The sequence below is a fragment of the Colias philodice genome, chromosome 3 (genome assembly GCF_061535455.1).
Source record: "Colias philodice isolate Cphi_HAF_F1 chromosome 3, ilColPhil1 Martin Lab GWU primary, whole genome shotgun sequence".
NCBI classification, from domain to species: domain Eukaryota; kingdom Metazoa; phylum Arthropoda; class Insecta; order Lepidoptera; family Pieridae; genus Colias; species Colias philodice.
This window is the reverse complement of record NC_143088.1, coordinates 828,278-855,113: the sequence shown is the minus strand read 5'-3', so window position 1 is coordinate 855,113 and position 26,836 is coordinate 828,278. Positions and strand designations below refer to the sequence as shown.

The 26,836-nt window shown below is 33.2% G+C and overlaps 1 protein-coding gene and 1 non-coding gene across 2 annotated transcripts; one reads left to right on the top strand and one right to left on the bottom strand.

The window, feature by feature from the left end:
- Nucleotides 1–6,715: 6,715 nt before the first annotated feature.
- On the bottom strand, nt 6,716–22,303 carry LOC149489330 (uncharacterized). The gene is made up of 4 exons (XM_089714932.1): nt 22,195–22,303; nt 7,865–8,347; nt 7,215–7,413; nt 6,716–6,860 (listed from the first exon to the last, which is right to left on the bottom strand). Exons 1-4 carry the CDS (start codon nt 22,301–22,303, stop codon nt 6,716–6,718), a joined length of 936 nt encoding a protein of 311 aa, XP_089571058.1.
- On the top strand, nt 20,473–20,554 carry TRNAS-UGA (transfer RNA serine (anticodon UGA)). The gene has a single exon. It is a non-coding gene; the product is annotated as a tRNA-Ser (tRNA).
- Nucleotides 22,304–26,836: the final 4,533 nt, after the last annotated feature.

Sequence of the window (26,836 nt, the reverse complement as noted above, 5' to 3'; positions counted from 1 at the left end):
ATAGGTGGACGTAAGATGGAGTGCGCGTCTCGTTGCGAAGGCTAGGCGGCAGGGTGTCTTTAGGGTTGGTCGCTGAATTCCTTCAACAGGAATTAAGGAGCCGAAGCAAGCAAGACGTAGAAGGATTTCCTCAGCGGCAATCGTAGCAATGTCGTAGTACTACTGAAGATGGGTCTTAAGCGGTATGTAGCAGCGTATGAGGTTCCTTATCGGAACGTGGCAAGGACGCGACAATTCCCTGCGCGGGAACGTTGCGGGTATGTAGAAGCTTTCTAAACGGAACGTAGCAGTAGCATAACACCACTCTCTCAGCGGAAATGTAGCACCCCGGTTTGGGGTTAGGTATAACACACTGTTAATCATTACATGTTGGAACGTTGAAAACGACTTTTACGTAATTTATATACAATAATATACCGTGAAAGACAACAGTTGGACAATAGACAGTTGGCATAAAATATGAATCGTTAATAGTTAATAACTAGCAAACCTGGCGAAGTCCGTTTCGCACCAGAGACACCTTTTCCTTGTTATAAACCTCACGGAGCCCGAGACCTTTCCAACGAGTGCAAAGCCGTGGAAATCGGTTCGTGCGTTCTGGAGTTGTAGCGTCAGGAAGGAAAACCCGACTTATTTTTATATAGTAGATTACTTTGATAGATAGTGTATAGTGACAAACAACCTGTCAAATATACACTTAAAATTTTTAGATAGATAATAAAGGTCAATTTCAAGACGAACATTTAATGTAAAATAAAAAATGGATCATAACCACATCATACCGCAAATATTGGTATATGCAAGGTATATGTAAGAACCATGGTAAAATCATACACCATGTGCATCTAGTTATTATTATATTAATGACGATTGTTTTTAATTAAAAAACACCAATTTTATAATAGAAAATCAGCAACACAAACATCAACGTGAATAGTAGATATTATAAAAGTCAATACACTAATAATTTTATTTACAAGTTTAAAAAGTTATTAAGAATTTAATAAGATTTACAACGTAGTAATTCATATAAAATCCAAGTTTTAATGGTGGTTTGTAAGACTGGTCTGATTTCATATTCATTAAGTAGGTATTTACGTAATACATCTTTTAAGAGCTCATCTTTTGAACATTAAATATCGCACCTAATGCATTAACACCGCTGCGAAAAAATAATGGATATCGTACTAGATTGAATAAAAGATTATCAATTAAGAAATACGGTAAAGATTTCTTGTCAAAGCAAAAAAAAAAAAAATGTATTATCGCGAAAAGGTCACCATTCGTGCCTTAGTCAGAATATAAATTCCAAGTATTAATCTCTACAATATTGAGGTGGTATAGTGGTATTGATTTCGAAATGCAAAATTGAATATTGTAAATTCAAGTTAATTACTTAATTTATGGAAATACTTATATAGTTATAGGAAAACAAAGTTTTTATTGATTGTTACAGTTAAATTTGTATTAATGATTGTTACAGTTAACATTGTTCAGTTAAAAAAATATGTATCCAACTACTTATTTTCAGACCATTAATGTGTGATTAATGTCTAGCCATTATTATTGTCATTAAGTTATATACTTTTTCTTTTTCAAGTGGCTATTAAGTACTCAGTAATACAAATACAAATGTTATCATAAGTAACAAATAAAAAAAGTCATCAACAAAATGATACATTTTGATTCGTTTTAGGTTCGTTACATTAATTGAATTTTAAATACCTATGTGTTATTAATGTAATAATCATACAATGAACAACACCGCGTGTGTGTTGAGGTTACAATAAGAAGTGTAAAAAAAAGTAATACATTATTAATCACGATTTACTAAATATTCATTATTGTATTGTCAATAAATTGTTGTAATATTGTCACTGAAGTTAAATCTGTACGGTTTGGGTAGGTCATAAGCGAATCGAAAAGAATCGGTTGCATACAGTCATACGAACATACAGGTGAAGCTAAAAGCGGTTCAATAGAAGTCAATGGCACAGTATAGTATGATATTGTACTGTTGCAGAGCAAGCTCCACTAAGACTATAATTCTGTCAGAGTGGTTTATACCCGAAAGTTGGTATTTAAATAATTGATAATTATGAACCTTAACGTTGTAATACTATGTATCTGTATGAATTAAATATATTTAATGCGCTATAAAAAAGGCTGCCACTTTCTAGCCTCTAAACTATACTACTAATAACCCAAAAATATATCATAAATCGCTTTATTGCGATATGAAAGAGAGACGGACAAACGTATTAATAAACAAATCTTCCTTGTGCCTAAGGATCATATTATGATAAGTTGTTGTTGCTTAAATAAGAATAAATAATGAACCAATTAATGTTTGGTTACAATTTTGCCCTATAATATTTATTATATTATTTAGGGTACAGATATATACATATTATATTACATTCCGATTTTATTAGGTATATTGAATTAAAATCGGAACATAATATATTGTTTTAGTAACGAAGTACATATACAGAATATGGATATTAAATAATAACCGAGCATTTAAGTATGTACCCAGTCTATAGGCATTTCACTTGGTAATAATTCGGTTTGCAGCTATCGTTTATTAATAATTTTAATATGTGGGAAAACAGTGGTTACTTAGATGGTGCAGATGCCGGTGCAGGTAAAGTGAATTAAATTATGCGTCAGAAGAAGCAGCATTCACCTCTTCTAAATGACCTGGAGTGCAGGTCATGATAAATAGTGAGTGAAACATATCAACAAGGTAGTGCAATAGTCATGTAAGGAAAAAATAAAACAGGTTAAGTACAGTACAGGTACAGAACAGGTACAGTACAGGTACAGTTAGTCAAAAGTATAGTTAAGTTACAGAAGGAACATTAAGTTACTGAAAACGATTTCGTCCCATTGGTTAATAAATAAATAATGACTTAATAAACTTAAATATAAGTATACAACTTATTCATGATAGATTGTCGTATACTTAAATAAATTGTCATTATTGTTATTATAAATACCTATGTAAGATGTTACATTTCTATGATTTTGAAGGAGCGACTATATGCCTATATATTCTTGCCGGCTCTTCTCTGTTGAGGCGGCTTTCCGAACCAGTGGTAAATTCATATTTTGTCCTTATACTGACGAAACGTTTTAAACGTTTCTGGACGAGGTATGGTTGATGAATGAAGGTTTGAGTTTGAAAAAATTATTAATTAATATCGATTTGAATACATATATTGTAAAAATTATTATAATTTTGAATATACATATACTTAATGGAAAAAAAAAGAAAAAAAATGAAAAGGAGAGATGTTGCATATAGATAGAATTATATTACTAGGCCAGGTGACACATTCTACTCTATCGCTGGTATGCAGCGGACGTGTCCCTGAGCTGTGTTTACTAACTGATACCTATGATATATAAAACAGCTAGATACGTTACCCGCTCTCTATTTTGGCAAGAAAAAACTCAGCTAAGTGCCCGAGTTTCACTTAGTCACGCACCATTCAGCGTCGTGGCTGGACGTTCTTTTTATATTTTAATCGGCAGTTGTTATTACGAAGTACAGGAGTGAGACATGTATTATGTCTCGTGCGTGAGAGTGAAAGAGAGAACAACTGTATTGGTGATAATGCGTTAGTAAGTAGGTATGTATTAATTACGCTTTTTTTTAGTGCAATGATGTTGGCGTATGCCGCGTCTACTAGTATAATAGGTCATTGACTGATACTGGTGCTTAGGTATAGACTAGAATAGAAGCATACATATAACATACCCGAATAGAACATAATATTTTATTTAATAAAATTAATTGAAAAAATTAAAAATTTCTAAAATAAAGGAGGGATGTAGTGTATGTGAGTGAAAGAGAGGGAAGTATTATGTCATCTCTTGCGCACGTGCAACGGGGACACCGCTCGCACAGCTCAGTTGGCTGCAGGCGGTCGGAGTGAGAGGTCGTGTGCGTCTAAGAGCCGATAATAGGGAAGGACATACACTACAGCAACTATGGAGTTTCTTGCCGATTCTTCTCCGTAGATACTGCTTTCCGAATCGGTGGTAAATGTTAAAAATATGTACTTAATGACGTTTCAAAAGTGCTTCTAGAAGAAGTCTAATTGAATAAATAAATGTTTGAGTTTGAGTTTGACGTAATCTAAGTAGATGACATTGTTACGATATTATTATTATGTTATTATTATATCAAAATGCAAAGGCATTCAAATAATTTTTTTAAGCAAAATGCAAATAATTTCAAAGGCATTTAAAGCTAGAAATACGCTACAAAAGTAAGTTAATGAATCAAACAGTTACCTTTTAAGTTATTAAGTATTAACGTGTAAAAGCTCATGAAATTTTAAGTTAGGTACTAATACCTCATTTAGATGTTTTTCGAAATTTCCTACTTTGTTCTCTAGGTAAGTATTATTAAAAGAGCCTGAAAATTGCTTTAGACTTTCGAAAATATAGAGTGAACATTCTTCAAATCGAATTATAAGTAGAAAATGTTTATTTATTTATTATTTAATTTGTGTTAACTATGTGTGTTTTTTATGGTGAAAAATGTATTTAAAAGCTTTAATTACTTTTACGCTTTAATTACTCCATCATTTACGATACGATATTTAAATACCAATCTCGTTTTCAAAATATTTGAATAATTTTTCAATTCAATTTCATCTCTAAATACATTAATCACAACATCTACGATGATACAAGATTGCCAATGAATAGAATTTACTACAAAAAGCCATATCACACAGTCACAAATTACCCCAAAGCGTACAATCAACATTAATTCATAATCACTAAATAACCGTTAACAAGATAATAACAGTTTACAAGAAAACAATCTCGACATCTCACTGAACATTCTGAACACACCACTAACAAATCTATTCAGCCCGCATTCACCCTCCAAGCAAAACACTTGAATTAGCCAACCCTCCTCCCACCGTATCAAAACAGCCCAATTACCTCACAGCACGACCCCTTTAATATCCCCTTCGAACGAATATAAAGATATAATCATCACAATTTTGCCTTACGCCCTGAAATTAGCATTTCGTTTGAATAAATTGACAGTTACTGCGACATTGAGACCTCGCCAGATGGATGTTACATTTTAAAGCACTTCAAAAGCGCTGTAAAGCGTCTTTCGTATTCGAATTACGCTACCAGCCGTCTGTGGTAAAGCGCTCGAAACGCTGTCGTACCGAGTCTCGTTAACAACTCTGTAAAAGATGCAAATTGTTAGCGGTTGTCAGAGTTGATTCGAAAAGGCGGCAACTGGCAAATTGTTTGCATAATCTGTGGTTAGCCCGTTGATTGTTTAAATTTGGAACGGTATTTTAAAATAAAAGTTATGTTGTGTATTGCCATAATTTTTATTTCTCATCTATTATTCTTAACAATAAATTACAAACCTCTTAACTAAATAATGGTACAACTTAAACAGATAGGTTTTTGCAACATTATTTTTACAATTACATTATTGCACATTACGAGCTAAGTATCTACTGATTTTTATTTACTTAGTACTTCGATATTCTATTAACATAGAAACCAACTTCTTACTCGGACAAAGACATCTTTATTTGAAATGGATTACAAAATAATAATAATTTGTATACGGATTTAAAAAAGTTATAGGTATAATAATAAAACAATGCTTAATGAATTAATTAATTATAAATTGAAGACATAAATAGCTATCTACAGTTTCAGAGATCATTGGAATCATATTATTGCACATTAATCTAACTATGGAGAAAAAAATTCAAAAAATTTTTATTGAATTCCTTAAAAATGTGAATGAAAATTAATAAACATTTCGAACCCTTTAATCATTATACAATTTATGTTTGTATATTTACAAACATAGACTAGATCAAAATTTCGCTAGAACTTCTCTATCTGATTTAAAAACTTACATATTTTTTGACGGACGTTATTCTAAACTATATGAATTACTAGATTTCCGCCCGCGGCTTCGCCCGCGTTTTCAAAGGAAAACCCGCATAGTTCCCGTTCCCGTGGGATTTCCGGGATAAAACCAATCCTATGTGTTAATCCAAGTTACCCTCTATGTGTGCTAAATTTAATTGTAATCGGTTCAGTAGTTTTTACGTGAAAGAGTAACAAACATCCATACATCCATACATCCATACATCCATACATCCATACATCCATACATCCATACATCCATACATCCATACAAACTTTCGCCTTTATAATAGTAATTAAGATTAAGATAAGTAGATACTAACTTTCCAATAGCATCATTCGACTAAGTATACTTCATTTTATCGCGCTCCTTATTAATTATTGTGTTTTATTCTCAAAAAAAAATCATCGTTAAACAAATCATAAAGACAAATCAGAAAGAAGAGGCCAGACCGACAAGAGACCGACGGAATACGGAAAAGGTAACATAATATTATAATCTTGTAAAAATAAAAACAAAGATTTTTATCTACATACAGATTATTACTATTATAAGTGACTTACAAATTATTGTAAATTACAATACCTACAAATTTCATCTACAAAAAAAATGCTTCCTCCAATAAGAATAAGAAACTTTATCATATTAAAATTTGTATTATTGCATTAAACATAATCGTGATAAATTTAAAATACATATACATAATATGATGCGTCTTTCACATTATCTGTTTCCTTATAACAATAAAAAGGTTTTTATTAGTTTTTACGGGTATTTTTACAAATGGCAATGCATGTACGCTGGGTAAGGGGGGAGGAGCGCACACGCGAGGGGCAAGGAATGTGACAGTTCGCGCTCGCCGCTCGCGGCCTGCGCACGTAGCTGCTCCAGGCGCAGTTGGTTCTGGCGCTTCCATTTTGTTCTGGAAGTAAAGATCTCATTATAATAGAGTTACTAGCCTATTCCTGTTTTACACATGGATGTTTTACACAGTTCAAGGGATGATTTTCAAACAAAAAGTCTGTTTTTCCCGGATCTTCAGAGCTTCATATTTCCATTACAAATTTCGTTTATATCAGTGCTGTTATAAGCTTTAGATGCGTAAGAGACATAGAGACAGACGCAAAATTATAATAATAGTAAAGATTATAGAGCAGTTACCTGAACCCACTAACACATATTATGGTTTTGTCCCCGGCCGACAGGCAGACACATATACGTATTTATATTACAGTTTATTTAATACTTCTTTATATGCTCTCTAATTATCACTCACCGTCTATTCTGATACCAAGTCTTAACTTGCGTCTCGCTGAGATTCAGAGCATCTGCCACATCGCCTCTATCAGCCACGCTCAAGTACTTCTGGCACCTAAACTTGCGCTCCAAGTAGGCTAGCTGTGCGTGGGTGAACGCCGTTCGCCGCCGCCGCGGCTTGCGGCCCGTGCTGGCGGTGCGGCTTGAGGGCTGCCGGTCTGTTGAGCGAAAGCCGTAAAACTACTATGAGTTGCCGCAATCGGAAATCCCGCGTGAAATTGACGACAGAAAAGATACATTATAAAATGAGATGAAGATTAGAGGTTCATTAAGTTCTAAATATTTGTAAGTTATTAATTTGCACACAATGTATTAGTAGGAAACTAGAAATTGACTTTATGCATTTTAACAACGATCTCAATACTTTTTATTATCTTTTTGAAAAACACAAATGAAGGCATTACCAGGGATTACTTCGATGAACTATTCAAATTCAAATGCAAACCCATATTTGTATATTTTATAAACAAAATTGATCAGTCTGTTTATATTCTCGCAAACATTTCATTTCCAAAATTAGTGGTATTAAACTTGAGATTGCAAATTATTTCAACTAATATCTTAAGAATTTAACCCAAAGAAATATACCTACAATAATCATGAAATTACCTGCTCCTTCCTGACCTTCATTCTGCGAGCCTCCAGCCATCACGGAAGCAGCAAAACCAACCAGCAATTGTGACTGAAAGGTATTCTTGCTAAGATCCATGGACCGAGCATAAATACTATCAGACATAGAGCCGTTCATCCCAAACCCTTCACCTTCCTCTTTTCTCTCTAGTCTATACAAGTGAAACAAAGAGGTATCGTACATTTTAACTGACTCCTCCCTGTCATAATCATTGTCATCCTCTTTGAACGGTGAATTAAAATTTGAATTTGGTAATCTATTACCACAGTACTCGTTCTGGTTAAAGTCTTCGTCAATTTTCCTCTTTTCTGTTTTCCTTTCGTTTTCATAAGGATATGGTATCTTTGGTGTTGATGTTTCCGAACGATTGTCACCAACTGAGATGTCATCTTCGGAATTTTCGAGATGTTGCGTCACTGAATCACACCGACTAGTACCTTCTTCATCATCTTGTGCTTTACCTGTAACAAAAACAAATAGTATTAAAAATCTCACTTTTTATTCATAGATTTTTTGCCGGACAAATTAACCCTGGATTTATTTATTTATTTCATATCTTTTGTATTCTGCAAGGTTAATTTTATAGCTTCATATTTTTTAAACAAAGTTCTACGCTTCGTCTGTCTATCTGCCTGTCGTAAAGCTCAAAAACTACTGCACCAGTCTTCAAATATTAACTTCTAGAAGATATTCTACCTAGTGGACAAAGTTCTTATTTGAATAGTCTTGGGCCGAGTTTTTAATAGCATGAATCGAATGAATAAATCACGCTAGGCTAACGGTTTAAAAATTAATTTGTCTTAAATTAAAATATTCATTCATTTAAAATACACATACAAATTGAAATCTATTATGTAACGATATTATGTTTCAAATCATATTTTTATTGTTGACTCTATTTTGCAATTAGAACTTGCCGGTTATTTGGCACAATTACAATTTCTAATTTAAAATCGTAAATGTAGTTTAATTGAGATGTGTTTCTGATTTATTTTAATTATTACGTAAGGTTAAATAAACCGCAATTAATGTACAAGACAAAAACTAAGGCCTGACACTTAGTCAAGCACAAACATCCCAAGTGATCCCATACAAAGGCGAGATCTCATAAAGACCTTTAAAAAAAGAACCATAGATACGAGTTTCTGCTCTAATTAATGCCTCGGGGCGTTTCGTTTCACTCTCGAATGAACGAATGAAACTTTAGCGCGGGAAAATCTTGTCTATGGCGTTTGTGTCTTTTAATTTGCATGAAAATGCTGAAGAGTGGGCATTCACTACGGGTCGCTTTTCATAGCTAAATCGTACCGTCAGTAATGGTGTATGCCGATTACTTTTATATATAGAGTAGGGCTGGCTGTTGCCCTACTTAACATTATATTAAAAATCTCATCTCCTTTTCAGTACGGTTCTATACTCGTATATCTTAATATATATAAATCTCGTGTCACAATGTTTGTCCTCCATGGACTCCTAAACCACTTAACCGATTATAATAAAATTCGCACACCATGTGCAGTTCGATCCAACTTGAGAGATAGGATAGTTTAAACATGTAGGTACCACGAGCGAAGCCGGGGCGGACCGCTAGTATAATATATTTTTAAATAACGTAATGTGATGGACGGATGGATGGATGTGGATGGAAACATTTATGGCTAGGATTTTAAATACATAATTTATTTCCTTTTTCGAACGATTATTATGTATTAAGGTATGTTTATAATTCTGTTGCAATCGTTAATTGGATCAACGCGTTGATCCAATTAACGATTACGCGGATAAAAGAGCGATATTTGGAACCAACTAGACTACAATCCTTCCCTTCAAAGGTAATTAAATTAATCAATTTATCTCATTATAAAATAGATAATACACCATTATCCCAATCAACGAAATCAAAGATCAATTTGCACAGTACAAGAGAGAAAAACAAACAAACAAACCAAGAAACAAATCTCCTCTTAAAAATCTTTACACAAAATCAAAATAAACCAACCACCTCGATTAATTTCAAAGCGCTGCCAGCCCTACAGTCAAGCGTTCCTCGTTATAATTTTTGCATAAATATGTTTTAGCGGGAGCCTGTTTACACGTGAATCTACCCTCCAAACAACTTCTGAATGCCGGATCCTCTTTTATACGCATCAACGAGTTACGCCCGAAATCATGGTTCACTCATTAGAAGGTATACCGTATATAATATAGAAGGAATGAATAAACTTGAGCGTCCTACGTTATGTTCGCGCCAAAAATCTGCAATATTTTGTCAGGAAGTGGCCGCCATCTTGAATATTGTTTGACGTGACATATTATCCTAAATTGTTGGATCAACTGTGGGATCAACATTCAACATGCTTTTATCTAGCTATATCCTTTGTTCTAGTAGAAGTAGTAGAAGATATGGTGGAAAATTTAAGTAAACAAAGAAGTTAAAAAAATCGGTTTTGCAGTCGTTTTAAAAACTTAAATAAAAATCCATTGCCAATAGAAAGCTACTTCCTGTATGGATATTTTTTTTCTTATTAATTTTATGCTCCTTCATTCCGTCGGAGCCGGGGCGGCTAACTAATAAAAAAAACATCCAATGGTTTTTAACATTCAAACAAATATGACTCCCACATCCGAATAATACGGTGAAGTATCTGCAACGATGATTTTCAGCAAATTTTGTGGCTTTTGTTGTTAAGTAAGTATCGTATATTCAGAATTATATTATAAAGCTTATAAAGTATGAATTTAGATTTAGCCGCATCGCAAGTATTTATACCTTACACATTTATAACAAGATTTTATATAAAACAAAAACCTAAGTAGGTACTTAATTATATAATTAAAGAGGCGAATAAATAGACATTTTCTAGGTAGACATGATTTGCTACCATAGACTGCGTCACCGCTTTCCATCAGGTGTGACTGTGGTAAATGTCTACCTATCCTAATTAAAAAAAAAATAATAATAATCATAAAAACAATCAACTCTACGGAGGGAGTTTTCGAAATCATTTGCTATTTCCTCATCGATCGAAGCTATTTCCACAATAAATACTCTACAATGATAATGATAGCACAGGATAGCACTAAAACTAACTTATTCACAATAGAATTAGTTTTCTATGCTAGCTGAATAAGCTGAATCTGAAAGTTGACAAGACTGAAGTTTGATTTGAATACAAAATTTATAAAAAAAATGTTAATAATTAATCAAATCAATTAAATCACAGCCGTTCTTTTAAACAAAACGTCCCTTCGACATTTAACGAATGTTATTTGCAATTTAAATGAACTGCTCTCGAATTTATGCCCAGTCACAGTCTTCAAAATGGCACAAACTTGTATAGAAAATGTAACATAATTTATTTTTAACCAACATCCCCGATATAGAAATAAAATCAACGTTCAAGAAGTTTACATAATATTAAGATAATATTATACATATAATATGTTGGGAACGCGTCATGGCTTTTCTTCAATTGCCACATTTCGTGGTGACTGGCGACTCGTGAAGTCGTGAGCAAGTCAATCTACTCAGGAAACATGCAGAGAACTCTTGAAAGAAATTTTCAAAATTGGTAATTAATTTGCAGGTTTGGTACAAACCATCTTTTCCTCTCCGTAAGACATTTCAGCTATAAAACTAAAACACAAAGAAAGGCTATTTTAACGTGTAATCATTTAAACTAACTTTCTTACAAGAATTCTTTTTCTAGTACAAAATCTTCTTCTTTTCTGTGTTTTTAAGATGCTAAATTCATACACACAAAAAATACCGTTATGACTTTTACTATATTACGACCATTTCCACAGGAAATATCTAAACATCAAGCCAGAATCTCTAGTTGTTTGAACTCCCTATCCATAGTCAACAACTAGAACAACAAAGACATAAGTGATCGCCATGATACAGCATTCAGCGAGTATCGCCTGGAGTCAATGACAGTCAAATTAGCGAGCGCCCTGCTGCGAGAGTACAGAACAATCTTGATACTTTAAGCATTAAAATCGCTATGTTTGTGAATTAGATTAAGAAATTGTTTTAAGTTAGATGAATTACATTATCTCGTTACATATAGAAGGTATACGTGTAATGAAATTACATTAATAATCAAATTGTCATATTGCTATATTATAATTTATAATGTAAAATGAACTAATGTAAATAATATATTGTTTAAATAATAACTTACGTACGTGAATTACTTTAAATTATAAAATTAAAATATTTGTATGCCAATTGTTGGCGAATTGTGCGGACGTGAAATTTATTATAACTTTGTAACCACAATTCATACAAATAAATCATTTCATTTCATTTCATTTCATTGATTATCTTATTTTACTATACGACAGTATTTTAAGACTAAGTCAGCCATAAATGAATGAATACTGCTTTCCAAATGGGTGGTAAATGTTAACAATATGTTAAGACTATTCAAAAGTGCTTCTAGAAGAAGTCTAATTGAATAAATTAATGTTTGAGTTTGAATAGTTATGTATACCTCAACAATATCTTAAACTTGAATGAAGGCACAATTTTTAAATCACTGTGTACATTAATACGATTTTCAGTTAACCTCATTAATTTCCAAAACGCTCTATCAAATAATTATTCCTTCACAAAATTTATTCATTCAACATAGTATTATATTATCTGTGATTCAACTAAACTTCTATACCCGCTTTAACATCATCATAATCGACATAATTGCATCACAAGTTTTGAAAAGCAGTTTCTACCGAACACACTTGCACAAGACACCTGTGCAAGACACTCCCCATAAAGTATCAAACTATAACTCATGGTTGCCTCATACAAGAACAACAAAATTATATCTTCAAAGTATCAAGACTATAATTCGTAGTATCCTCGTTAGTAGGTTATTACAGACTAGTCGAACCGCACCCGCTTGCATAATCATTGCGCCCCGACAAATTGAACAATTTGACAATAATACCTCCTCTAAACTTTTATTTGTGGGTCAATTTAAATTAAGGGGCTTGTATTGTACTAATAATTGTCTATTTTACACTTGTTTGTTGAATTTGAAATCAAGTTCAAATGAAGAATGAATTACCTGCTATTTTTTTTTTCTTTTACTTTTATGGTTTAAACAGAAAGGTATCTAATATTTCATAATATTATAAGAGATGGCGACAGCAACAACAACAGCGAGAGACATTACGGTGCCATTCAATTAAATGTGTGTGTGAGTACAATAGACATTCACTAAAACAACTATAGGCAATACGAATCTACAATATCTTCTATCTAATTTATAACAAGGCTGCGATCATCTCATTTTTAGGTAGGTATAATAAATAAAGTAGAGTTACATTTTTATAATAAAATTATAGTCATAGACACATCGAAAAAAAATCTTTTACGATTTTATTTCCTAATTCTAACACATAAGTTATAGAATTCATAATTTCAAATTTCTTAAAGAAGGTACCTACATCAAATTTATTAGTAAGAAAATTATCATAATTTTCATATTTAAGCATTACTATTGTAGTGTAGATGTAGCTACATCCCTATAAAAACCAAATTAGGAAGAATCTAACTAACTCCATACAAATCCAACAAAAAAGCAATTCAATGGTCAAAAAAGGGTCAAAAGCTGTTACAGATAATACATTCATTCTCTACATTAAAAAGGTTAACAAACCTCTTTGCTCTATAGTCTATAACGTTGGAAAATTATTTATCTGTGGTAAGTCAAGTTTGGCGCGTGTCTGCCGCGTGCGAGGCTGAGAGGCAGCATGCTGTGCTTGAGAGCATATGCAGGACTTAGGAATCATTATTGTCAATTGATTGCAGTTTCTTTATGCACGTACTTTGTTTTGTTCGTTTGTTATGTTGAAAGGATTGAAATGTATGTGGAATTACTGTTGTTTATTGGTCAAATAATTTAAAGGTTTGATATGATGTTAGTTAGCACAAGGTTAGCACAAGGTTAGCACCTACAAAGTTTCTTCTCGAGTCTCTGTAGAAACTGCATATCGAACACACCGAATGATAAATTTAAAATTATGTATTTTGACGATTCAAAAGCGCTGTTGAATGAATAAGTAATATTTGAGTTTGAGTTTATAATGTAATATATATGTTGAATAGCTTAGCTTTTTACGCAGTCGGTTATCAACATTTTTACTGGAGAGCTTTCTCTAACGGTGCATGTACATCAAACGACCATACTAGCTCTAGCCTCTTGCTCTAGAGCAAGAGCATTGTCTCGTGATTTTTATGTGTAAACAAAAACTCGTATTCAGTCATTGCATAGAATCTTTTCGAACGCACTAACTATATAAGAAACAACGAAAGAATGCTCTACGCCTGTTTACACTAAAAGAATTTGACATAATTGAGTTAGAATGAGCATTCGCTCGTTTAATGTCATCCTTAAATGCACTCTACCACAAATATAATTTTAATTGCGAAATTAAATTTGGTCAGTATCGATTAATTCTTATTGATATTTCCGCAGCCAAGCATGGAACCTCACATTTTTCACATAAAACATTGAAAGTATGCATTAATTTGTCTAAAATACATTTATCTACTTATTTTCATAATTATCCAGAAACACCACCATACATAAATTCCACAGTCCACATCAAAAATATTAAAAGCAATATGAACTCCCTTACAAGTTTCCCCTCACACTCGCCACCCCAAAGACTGGACTAACGACCACTTGGACACTACACTTGGCTACAATTTCTCAGAAAAATACATTTAACGTTACAAGTACTTGGTTATTTTAAAGTATTGAACTTTTACCCTATGAGGGCAAGGCTAGTTGTTTTATTCTGTAGGTTTGAATGTGCTTTTGTTCTAGATTATTAAACCTAATAACCTGAAGAGTTTGTTTGTTTGGTTGATTGAAGGCACTAATCTCAAGAACACGGGTCCGATATAAAAAAAAAACTCAGTGTTAGATAGCCTATATCATCATGCTAAAACCAACAAGGGCGAAGCAATGCGGGTAAAACCGCGGGGCACAGCTAGTGTATTATATGTCGCGTAATAGTTATGTATGACAAGTGGGAGAAATACATATTATTGTTTGATTTGACCGTGTGAGAGCGGGCATCCGAACTGATGGTTCGCCAGATAGCAAGCGACCACCAATACTCATGAAGATTAGCGATGCATTTCCCGTTTTTAAATGAATTAGGTAATGAATGGACTCGAAATAATAAAAGAAAACTGCTTCTCAATTTCTGGAACAAAAAGGTCGATAAGCTAGTAAAATAAACCTTAAAATTCTAAAATTTCTTTCATGGTTCATATACCTAATCAATTACGTTTAATTAACGTCGATTTAACTGAAGTTACATTTGACATCATAATAATAATTGCGTAATTAATAAATAGTGGATATTCGGGCAAGAAACCAAATATTCATCATGTAAACGATAGTCTGAGATATAAATAACTCTTACTATCATATTACATACGAATTCGATCAGCAAGTTTGCGAGAAACATTTACAAACATCCATCCATCCTCAAAAAAATTCAGGCTTATGATATAAGTAGTATATGAAGCAGCTGGACGGAACATAGTGGGGGTTTTGGTCGGTAGGAATCGGATATAACCCACGGCCCCTTCCCCGTGGGTTATGGTTATGATGGTATCAATGCAAGATTTCCCCACTTGAAAAAAAGGATATTAAGGGCGGCCGTACACGGACCGCTTCAAGCAGTTGAGACCGACCGCTTGAAGCCGCGACCGCACGGTGAACTATAGACATTCATTCACCGCCGTACACATGACCGCTACAAGACGTCAACTGCATGACGAAATTCCATCGTGCCGTCGACGGCTCCCGAGTTGTCGTGAGGCATACTCTGACTGCTCGAGCCGTTGACTGCGCTAGAGCCGTCGACAGCTCCCACCCCCCCTGAAAATCAATGACTCGACTAGTCAGAAAATCCGTGTACGGACGCTGAAGTAAATTTCTGAACATAGCAATTATTATACTTTCTTCTTCAAGTCGGTTAAGAATAAACCCTAACCCTATAAGTATCACGTACTTAATTAATTATCCTACCTGTACTCAACGAACATTGCTCCCTACGTGCCCAAGTATATTTTCATAGTAATAAGCTGCTAATTTGCAAGTGAGCTCTCAGCGCGCAGGTGCATATATTAGGACCTAATTATATTCTTCATGTATGAATCTTTCATATGGATTGCCAGTTAAAATGCGGATAATAAAACTAATTATATGTACAACACGCATAATTGCATATTTAATGCGAGAGCTATGGTAATGGAAGAGCTTTTGTGGGTAGGGTTAGGCTAGGCTTGATTTGCTTTTGTTTTATCTTTACATTTGGATAAACAAGTAACAGAAGATATACGCACTTAATTATGGAAATAAAGAAGCAGGAAGACTTCATTACTATATTAATATTTTAATTTACGTGGATAATCGATAAATTTCTACTCTTTTCAATCATAGTAAAACAGAATGACATAGAGAAAGCAGGTTTTCGAGATTGGACCTAAGTGTAATATTAGCTACGGTAAGCCTCAGGCTAGTGTACTAGGTCCTACATAATTTAGTGTATATTAATGGTTGTTTCCACGGCTTATTGGGCCCATACTCTCGCACACATATATTATAGTTTTAAATTCTGTATATAATTCCGATCTGTTTAAATTGCAAATACATTTCAGAAAATTGTTTTATATAGAACTAGGCTTGGATCTAATACTTGACAAAGTACACAGGCATTCGGATAGAGTTAAAGCTTTTGCAATCTGCATATTAGAATTATAAAGAATCTAGTTATACAAGACAAAAGTCGACGCAGAAGGGATTAAGAAACTGAAAACTTATTTATTTCAGGTGCTAATGCCAGGAAAGTGAAGACTAACAGTGAAATTTTTAAATATCCTTGGTGGGAGCTGTTTCTGTTTCTGCCAAAGCATACTCAAATCCTAAATAACAAAATAAAAATATGATAATAAATATTAACAGGCTATACCTATTCCGCGTATACGAGCTAGGCTACAGTATTCTTTGCGCAGCTCCATCGCAACTTTTGCTCTGAAGACGTGATAATTTTCTTAATCGATACTTTATCGATAAAAATGCCCTAAACGTCACTATATCTGATACTGTATTGCGTAAATGGATTATTAGGTAACCTGTACCGATTTTAATTAAATTTGGTATGAAAAAAATTACAGAAGGTGTCGCTTATTCCATCTTCACCGTTTCACCATAGAACATCTAGACTTGCCGCTGTCTTCATCCCTTCGTAGTTGATGTACCATTTATGCGTACGTACAAAATGTTATCAGAAATCATTCATTAACCAAACTGCAAGGGAATGGAACGCCCTCCTTCCGTCTTCCCAGAAAAATACAATTTAAATCTATTCAAGTGACTCTATCTAGGCAGGCATGCCCTTTCATAGACTGCATCACTATTTACCATCCTAGTAAGTTAGTAGTAGGTATCATGATGCAGTCTGTGCCTGGCTATTTTATATTTAAAGTTGTGAAGACATTGAAGATGATTTCAAAGAAATCGTTTCGGGGATTCGCATATAAATGAATTTAATACTGACATTAAAAAAATAACGTTGAAAATTTACTTGCTGTTGATGAGCAATTATTTGAAAGTCTGAAAGATGCTATAAGTATTACTTAAACCTGCTTTATTACTGAGAAAATCTTACAAGTTGAAAATAAAAATTACCATATAAGTACTGTAATTGCCAACGATTTCGACGAACGAGAAAATTCTGTACAAAACCATTTACTGCAGTTTAACTTAACTTTGATAGTCGATAATAATCGAAATGGTAAAAATAATTAAGTATATCCGTCAAGATAGATCATTATATTATGCAGATGTGGTCTACGTCATGCATTGCAAAAGTCAAAAGAAAAAGTTAGTAAAATTGGTCGATCAAGTAGCCGTAAAATAATAATTGATATAAAATATTATTTTACGGATATATATAGATTATAGATACGAACATTGTATCAATTATCTAGAAATGGAAGAAACATACACGCCAGTAGAAAAATCCAGCGTATGTCCTATAAAAATATGATTATAATCGCCAGAAATCTATAATGCGTTCTATAATTTCAATCGTTTCGTGGAAACAAAGACCCCAGTCATCGAAGAAGGCCCTGGTTGACGAAATGCATCAGCAACAATGAAAATGTTAGTTACATTTGCTAACGCACAGCCAAGAGAAGCAGAAAAGACCTTCTTGGTAAACTGGGAGGTATATGTGATACGCGATGGATAGAACGATTGATGGTTTCAAACAGTAGAATTGTCATGATGGCTATTTGCAGTTTCAAGTCGATTCATTGATGAAAATATGTGATTAATTAACTACAATTTCAAAATGGCCAGACAGAAAATCTGCGTCTGATTCCTTAATTGCATTTATATCGTATATTGTATGTATGAGTATTAATTTATTGTTAAATCTTCAAGTGAAACTTTTTGGCAAAGCCGTTTCTTACAAAAACATTAGATTTAAAGCTAGCATCAGATGCTCTTAAAAATACGTTTTGCTACGAAAACGGGAAACGGCTGAAGGGAATCATGTGGAGGCACAAGAGCTAGCTGAAGAAGTGGGTATCATCAGGCCTCCTACGGCACCACGACAGACTATTCGAGATAATTATCAAGGAAATGACGAGGAATATTTTCGGTGGACTTTAAATATCCAACTAATAGATAGCGTATTAATTTATGACTTATAAGACCGACTTTCTGCAGATACAATGAACCTGTTTGGATTAGGCATTTTATGCCAAAATCTGATGAAAGAAGGTTATTTTATGAACGTTTAAAAGTACAGAATGTTACTCCAATTTCTGGAGTGTACTTGCTGCCACTGTCTTACAGAGTATTAGCTATTGATGTCAAAGTTGAGCACAAAGAAAATTCTGATTCATAAGTTCCATTTAATGTGTCTAGGTACTATTGAAAGCGACGAAGATCTATCTGTTCCCATACGTAAATATATTTTTCAAAATACTCACAACTCTTCCGATAATGTTGGAATAACTTCGGACATAGCTTTTTCTACACTGAGACGTGTTAAAACTTGGTTAAGAGCAAACATGGTGGAAGACAGACTCACGTGTTTAGTTACATACTCTTCTAAACATACATTCTGATATAACCCCAGACGTCTCGAAAATTATTCCCCTTTATCGCTGGGCAGACGAAATAACGAAAATAACTGACAAAAATTAAAATTCATTCAAATTATAAGTCATTTTTGTACAACTCATTATTTATAAGTTTAGTTATAGTGTTTAATATATTAATGAAGTTCATTTAAGCATGTAAGAACATATAACACATATTTTAGCATGTAGGTAAGAGTTAAGACCTTTGTGATTTGAGAAATAATGACTTTTTTTATTTTTATTTTTTATTTAACGTCTTGTACTTTAGTACGGAACCCTCGGTAGGTACCTAAGTGTGTCCAACTCGCACTTGGCTGTATTTTTTATGAAATCTCAAAAACACTGTCGAGGTTTTTTTCAACCGCTGAAGAACGATAATGAACATTTATTTTTTTCAATATTAAGTAAATCAATAAATTAAAATTGTAAATTCTCATACTCAATAATATTTTATGAACTTTCACCCGCTCTCAATTCACGAAAATTAAAATTCTATTTGTACTTATAAAATTTTCCAAGTAGGTAGGTATCTTCATAGTTATTTGCATAAATACACCAAACAACCTTCTTTTCAGTCATAAAACTTAAAATATATTAAATTGATATTTTTTATCAAATTCAAAACATGTAGATTGTAGATTGTAGGCGATTGATTGCAAAATTCAGAAAAAAAAGATTTCTGATTATTGTAAATAAAGATAATTCATTGAGATTGTAATTAAGATTATTGTAAATACTATTCAACATAAAATAGATATTAAATTATAATAAATGGCGATAAAATGTGATATAGGTACCTACTATTATGCTAGTTAATAATATATTTTATAATTTATATCATCAACATTCAGCTAGCAAGTTTTCTTCTACTAAGAACAACTTTTCAAAGAAAATTCATAGGTAATCGATTTCGGATATTGAGTGTATGTACTGTGTATGAAACACACAAAGACCGTAAATGTTTTTTGCGCGAAAATAAACTCTAATAGTTTACTTCAAGCTTAGTTCAAAAAAAGGCTCTATATTATCTTCAAAATATTATTCCAATAAAACACATTAGGTACCTACGACAGCTGTTCACACTTTCATTATTGTTTAATCCTCATATTGATTTTATTTTGTCGTACTTAAAATATAGAGTCAAAATCCATTTATCTGGTCGTTATTTGTAGATATATAATATATAAGACAATTAAAAACAAAAAAACCTCAAAATCTCGACAATTCATTATTAATATTAATTATTTAGTTAATCTTTAACAAATGGTTAAACAAATTTTAAAATTCTTATTTATTTAAATATCCAACAAAACACATGTCGTTATGTTATTTGCGCGTGATTGAAAACACTTGTTTAAACTTTGTTAAACGATGATTAATTTGAAACAGTATTCTATAGCTGAGGTGTCCGAGTGGTTAAGGAGTTGGACTTGAAATCCAATGGGTTCTACCCGCGCAGGTTCGAATCCTGTCCTCAGCGATTAATTTTTTAAGACATATTTTTTTCAACGAAGTGTCTAGTCGTCCGCTAAACGGATGATTAAAATAAATTAGTCGTCCGATTACCGGATGAATAAAATAATTTAATCGTCCGATTACCGGATGAATAAAATAATTTAATCGTCCGATTATTCGGATTAATAGATAACCTTTTAACACTAAAGCTAGTTGGGTTGGACTAAAGCAAAGGGGGCGCAGGACTTAGAAAATTTTTGATGGAGTTGGTGTCATTATAACACCTATTTATTATTATTTTATCGTAAAGATTACGCTAATATAAGCATTTATATTTTTGGTTTTATGGCATTCAAATGCTTTATAAATATAAATTTATAAAGAATAGAAAAAATTCGATCATTCATTCGTCCCGCCTCGTGATCGAATTTTTTCTATTCTTTATAAATTTATAATATAAGCATGTTTTATAGGAACAACTTTTCTCTAAAATCAAAAATGGCCGAGATATTCGCCCTTAATTCGTTAGGTTAGGTTTAGGTTAGGTTAGCCTTTAGGTTAGGTTAGGTTAGGTTTCTTAAAAAAAAACTACCTACACAGAAATAGGAGCCCCGCGAAGCGGGGCTCCGTCGACGCGCAAAAAAAAATCAAGTTTAGGTTAGGTTAGCCGTTAGGTTAGGTTAGGTTAGGTTTCTTAAAAAAAAAACTACACAGAAATAGGAGACCCGCGAAGCGGGGCTCCGTCGACGCGCAAAAAAAAATCAAGTTTAGGTTAGGTTAGGTTAGGTTAGGTTTCTTAAAAAAAAAACTACACAGAAATAGGAGACCCGCGAAGCGGGGCTCCGTCGACGCGCAAAAAAATAATCAAGTTTAGGTTAGGTTAGGTTAGGTTAGGTTAGGTTAGGTTTCTTAAAAAAAAAACTACACAGAAATAGGAGCCCCGCGAAGCGGGGCTCCGTCGACGCGCAAAAAAAAATCAAGTTTAGGTTAGGTTAGGTTAGGTTAGGTTTCTTAAAAAAAAACTACACAGAAATAGGAGCCCCGCGAAGCGGGGCTCCGTCGACGCGCAAAAAAAAAATCAAATACCAACGTGTGCCCTCCTCCCCCCACAAAAAACCTATAATACGTGCGGCAGTTCTCTAAAGAAACCCCGATAACCTAACTATATAGATAAATAGATGTTATCGGACGATTAAATTATTTTATTCATCCGGTAATCGGACGACTAATTTATTTTATTCATCCGTTTAGCGGACGACTAGCTTTGTCCTTTTTTCAATATCTGATTTAGTGCTCATCCTTTGCTTATATTTCAGTAATTCCTCATTGTTAATCATACGAATTCATAAATTGTATACCCTATATTTTTTATTAGGTATAAGTACTTGAAAATTGAAATCATTGGGTAATTATTTAAAATTCTTAATTAGGGATTGATCTCTATCTTTTTTTGGTACCTACTTATTGAATCCAATATATCGACAGATAATTTGTTATATCATGTAAGATTTTTTTGATAAATCTAATTAATATTAGGTATATTGGTATGTAACTTAGAAACAAATAGGCGAGGGTTCGATTTTCACGATTAAGGTAAGATAGGTGTTAACAAACAAAATCTATAAAATTATTCTTAATTATAAGCTAATATTATAAATTAATTACCTGGAAGACCTACTCCTGGTCTAAGAACATCTCCAAGAAGGTCTTTAATAAGAAAAGACTTGTGACTATCCTGCATTGCCGACTCCATCATTAAATAATTCACAATCATAAATTTTCTATTTAATCATAATCGTCTATAAAAATTGGTAAAATATTATTAATCAGGTTACTAATAATAAAACAATAATTTTGATAAAAGTTCTTAAGACGCGACCCTAGTCATTATCAATATTAATCATAAAAAAAAGTTAAATCAATGACAGCTGCACTTTCCCGCGCATCCGTGATAACTGTCAGCCATGTTCAAATCGTTCGAGCGGGAAAATCTTTTCATTTAGCAACGCCCTACCCCTAACCGATGTAACATACATTTTCTTGCGGTTTTCACCCAAAATACCGCTTAAACGGGGTTTAAATCGCGTTTAGCATGCGCAGGAATGGGCGGGCGGGGTCTGTGGCTCCTCCCTGCTGAATGCCGCCAATGACGAAGCAGCTTCAAAGTTTTTCGCTCGGCCGATTCGTAAAGTACGCATTCAAACGCGGGTTTAGACTCGTAGTTATTGAGTTGATTTTTAAAAGACCGTTTTGAATGTAAATCGAAAAGTTAAGCGCGGTAAAGAGGCTGCCCGAGTCTCCAATTAAATTGATAGTTGCGGATTGAATGCGGGGTTTTGTTGCACAACACGCTCGAGTGACAATCGACATTAAAGTAATTTGTGCCATTTGTTATTTATATTTTCAAATGGGTTATTGTTACGTTTACTTACTTCTAATGTTATAAAATCGATAGTTTTATTTTTTTGCTTGCTTTTATACTCTACTACTTTAAAAAGACATAAGTAGAGCATTTAGCGTCAAGACAGACTAGGTATTTTGGCCTTTTGTGCGGACTATTATACCACCACTAAAGTCTAAACCGAGCCCGAACACCAGACAGAAAATGATCAGGTACCTACAAGATCTATGGGAATCTAGGTTTGTTGAATAAAAACTAACGTTAGTGAATGATAGAGTCAAGAAATAAGTTTTACTTTGCATCTATCTATCAAACCCAAATGAAATAGGTAGGTACATAAAAGGTTTTAGGTACAAAAATCCTAGAAATCTGCGATGTTAGGTATAATTTATCGCTTATAAGATCGGAAGGATCTCTTATAATCGGCGCTTACGATGTAGCGTCTACGCTCTTCTCGCTATACCCAGAAACTCTATCTACTAGTAATAATTAATTTAACCAAGAACCAAGTTAAGGTACCTACCGATTGCCCGATACCGATAAGCCCTTGCACGACATTTTTTTTTCGCGAGTAACAAAAAAATTGTGACCGGTTTTTCATAAAGTTTTCATCAATAGACAAAGTTAAGCTTTTAACTTTTGAGTGGTAAGTGTTGATGAGTTTATTTTTAATTTCTTTGAAATAACACGTGCGGACAACGGTGCGGACGGGAGTAAATCAATAGATTTGTAATTGAACGTCAAAGCCAGTAGGTAAAACATGCGATTTTACGACACAAGGTTTATTCTTTATACGTAGGTATTTCGATGTCAATCGTCTCTAGCACAGGCAAATTCCTAGTTCCTAAATAAACGATTTTTTTTATTAACTGATTAGGTACCACGTGCTTCTAAAAAAAGTCTAGCTGAAAAAATAGCTGCATGTTTGAGTTTGAATTTAAAGATAATATGTATTACGTATATTTTATATGAAACTCAACAATTGTCTTGCTTTAACAAATTATTAATTCTATCTATTTATAGCGATTATATTAAATGTATTTGTATGTATTTATAATAACCTCGTGATACGTTTTAATACAGTTTTGTCATAACATGCACTACCTATTTCATCGCAACACATGCAGTAGGAAGGACAATCGTCAGAATGAGGACTCATGATACATGCCATAGAATGTTGGAGCACTAATACTCTACGCACTTAAAATGGCATTTAGTTTTATTAATTTATTAATGCCGTATGTTAAAATGCTTTATAACATAACCGTGTGGATTACAACCGAGCGAGCGTGTTATTGTAATCCATATAGGGTTGATGTAAGTACGTCGCAATGTGGAGATGAACATTGAAGAATGAAGTTTGTAAAACGGGCCTAGCGGAACAGTATGCGTAACGGGATTTGTACTAAAAACGGGATAGCGCTAATCAATAGTAATATTATAAAGCTGAATGAGTTGTTTTTTGTTTGCTTCAACGCTTATTTTAGTCTGTTCTTATCATTTATTTGTCTGACTATCAGCTCGGCCCGGCTCCGCTCGGATAGTATTTATCGTACTGAGATACTCTAACTTTCAAGTTCGATTGCACATAAAGCACACAGTTTTATTAAACTCTGTTCAGTCGTTTAATACTGACTGATAAAAGGATTATTATCTTATTGATTCTGTATAATACGTATATTTTATTCAAGTATACACGTGTCAAGTGCTACAGTTTTCTTGCAATTTCACTCTTAGGTTGCTTTTCCACTAATAATATCTACTTCATTCAGTTTGAAGCGTTTCTCCTCACACATTCCTCGCTACACAGACTAGCACATTATTGGTGAAAAAGCACCCTTAACTTTAACAAAAAGATTATCTATGAATAGAATACTATAGTACGTGTCTAAATCATGTACTAGCTTTCTGCCCGCGGCTTCGCACGCTTTGTCTAAAACATAATAAATTGTGAGTCATATTCAAAAAAGTTGTACGTCAAGAAATGGTTAGTAGGTAAATGGTATTGTCACGAAATGTCATGAAATGGTAAATGTAAAGATGCATACTCAACAGTGACATTTCTGGACCATCAATAAATGAATAGCCTATTTAACTCTAGCCTAACCCATTTTGCACTGACTTTTGGCATTCATGTTCTTATCTTCTTATATATAAAATTCTCGTGTCACAATGTTAGTCTGCATACTCCTCCGAAACGGGTGGACCGATTCTCATGAAATTTTCTGTGCATATCGGGTAAGTCTGAGAATCGGCCAACATCTATTTTTCATATGTACCACGGGCGAAGCCGGGGCGGACCGCTAGTCTTATATATAAAATTCTCGTGTCACAATGTTAGTCTGCATACTCCTCCGAAACGGGTGGACCGATTCTCATGAAATTTTCTGTGCATATCGGGTAAGTCTGAGAATCGGCCAACATCTATTTTTCATATGTACCACGGGCGAAGCCGGGGCGGACCGCTAGTAATAATATAATAAAACAAAAATATAAAACCTCTGGTAAAGAAAATTTGAAAAACTTTCGATTCGACCTTCTAAAATAATAAGGAAGAGGTAATAATTAAGCACATTAAAAATTTAATTTATTTACTTTATTAATAATTAAAAATGAAAAAAAAATAAAAAATTACAACACGTGTTATTTTACTAGTGTGTTGGACATTACGCTTCTCTTATATCAATATCATTGGCAAATATATAATTATCGCCATTTCTCAAAGGTTCAGGAAGATATTTAACAATTTCCTTATTATTACGTAGTTTTTTGGTTTAATAGTTCATATCAGAAACTTTTGAACCGATTTTAATGCACTGTTCCCTAACTAAATCCATAAAAAAAAATTGTTTCAATTTAGTTTAAAGTTTCTGAAAAATATTTGCACAAACACATAAATATACTCATTCATATGAAAGTTGGCACACGTGTTTAGAATTTAATATAAACTATTGTTATATAAATATAGCAAAATGCCTACATTATCCCATACTCTTCTTGAATTGATAACTTCCACACCAGTGAAAATGCAGCCTTAGAGCTTGACGTCACTAAAGTCATGAAATGGTCGTCAGTAAATTGGTGTAACATAACCTAAAAATTGTAAAAATGTCTCGCGTATTAAGGTTATTCATTTTCACAGTTTACTGCCTTAAAATGTCTAGTTTCTTAGAGCTAAACACTGATAATCAGTTTTTTATACTCACATTTAGTCCTTCAAACTGCGTTACGAAATGGTATTATATTTTTTACTCCGCACAGTCTTGGAACTTGGAACAACATTTGTAACAAGAAAACAAAATGACAGCCAACTTCTAGGTTGTCTATAAAATGGATCGGTGTTTCCATCTGATATTTACAATATCTGCCATTGATCTACTAATTGCTGCTAGGAGAAACCGCCTCAGTAATAAATGTCAGTAAATGGTGTACACTTTTAATGACAAAATGTTTTTAATCATTTTTATTACTATAATTTAAATGTAATTATAATGCTATTCACTGAAACATACTGTATACTCTAATTATTTATGTGCCCTCTTTACAATGTGAATATAAATACGAGAATCAATCCAAAATTGCTGTTTTATAAATTGTGTGTACAGGAGGACACTAAAAATATATATGGAATGGATTGGGTAATGACAAAATAAAATGATGATTTCTCTTATTATTTGTTAGGAACAAATGCTATTGATTATTAATTATATAAACAATAACAAAAAGTAAGCTATATGAAATTGAAAAATATCAAAAGTGAAAAAAAAAAACAGGTTTATGGCGGGTTTGTTCCTTACGGACAGCATAATAAGAGGCAAGGTACAACTTTTTTGAATATGACTCTTATATACTAAAACCTTCCTCTTGAATCACTCTATTAAAAAAAATATATGCGTGTACTAGAGT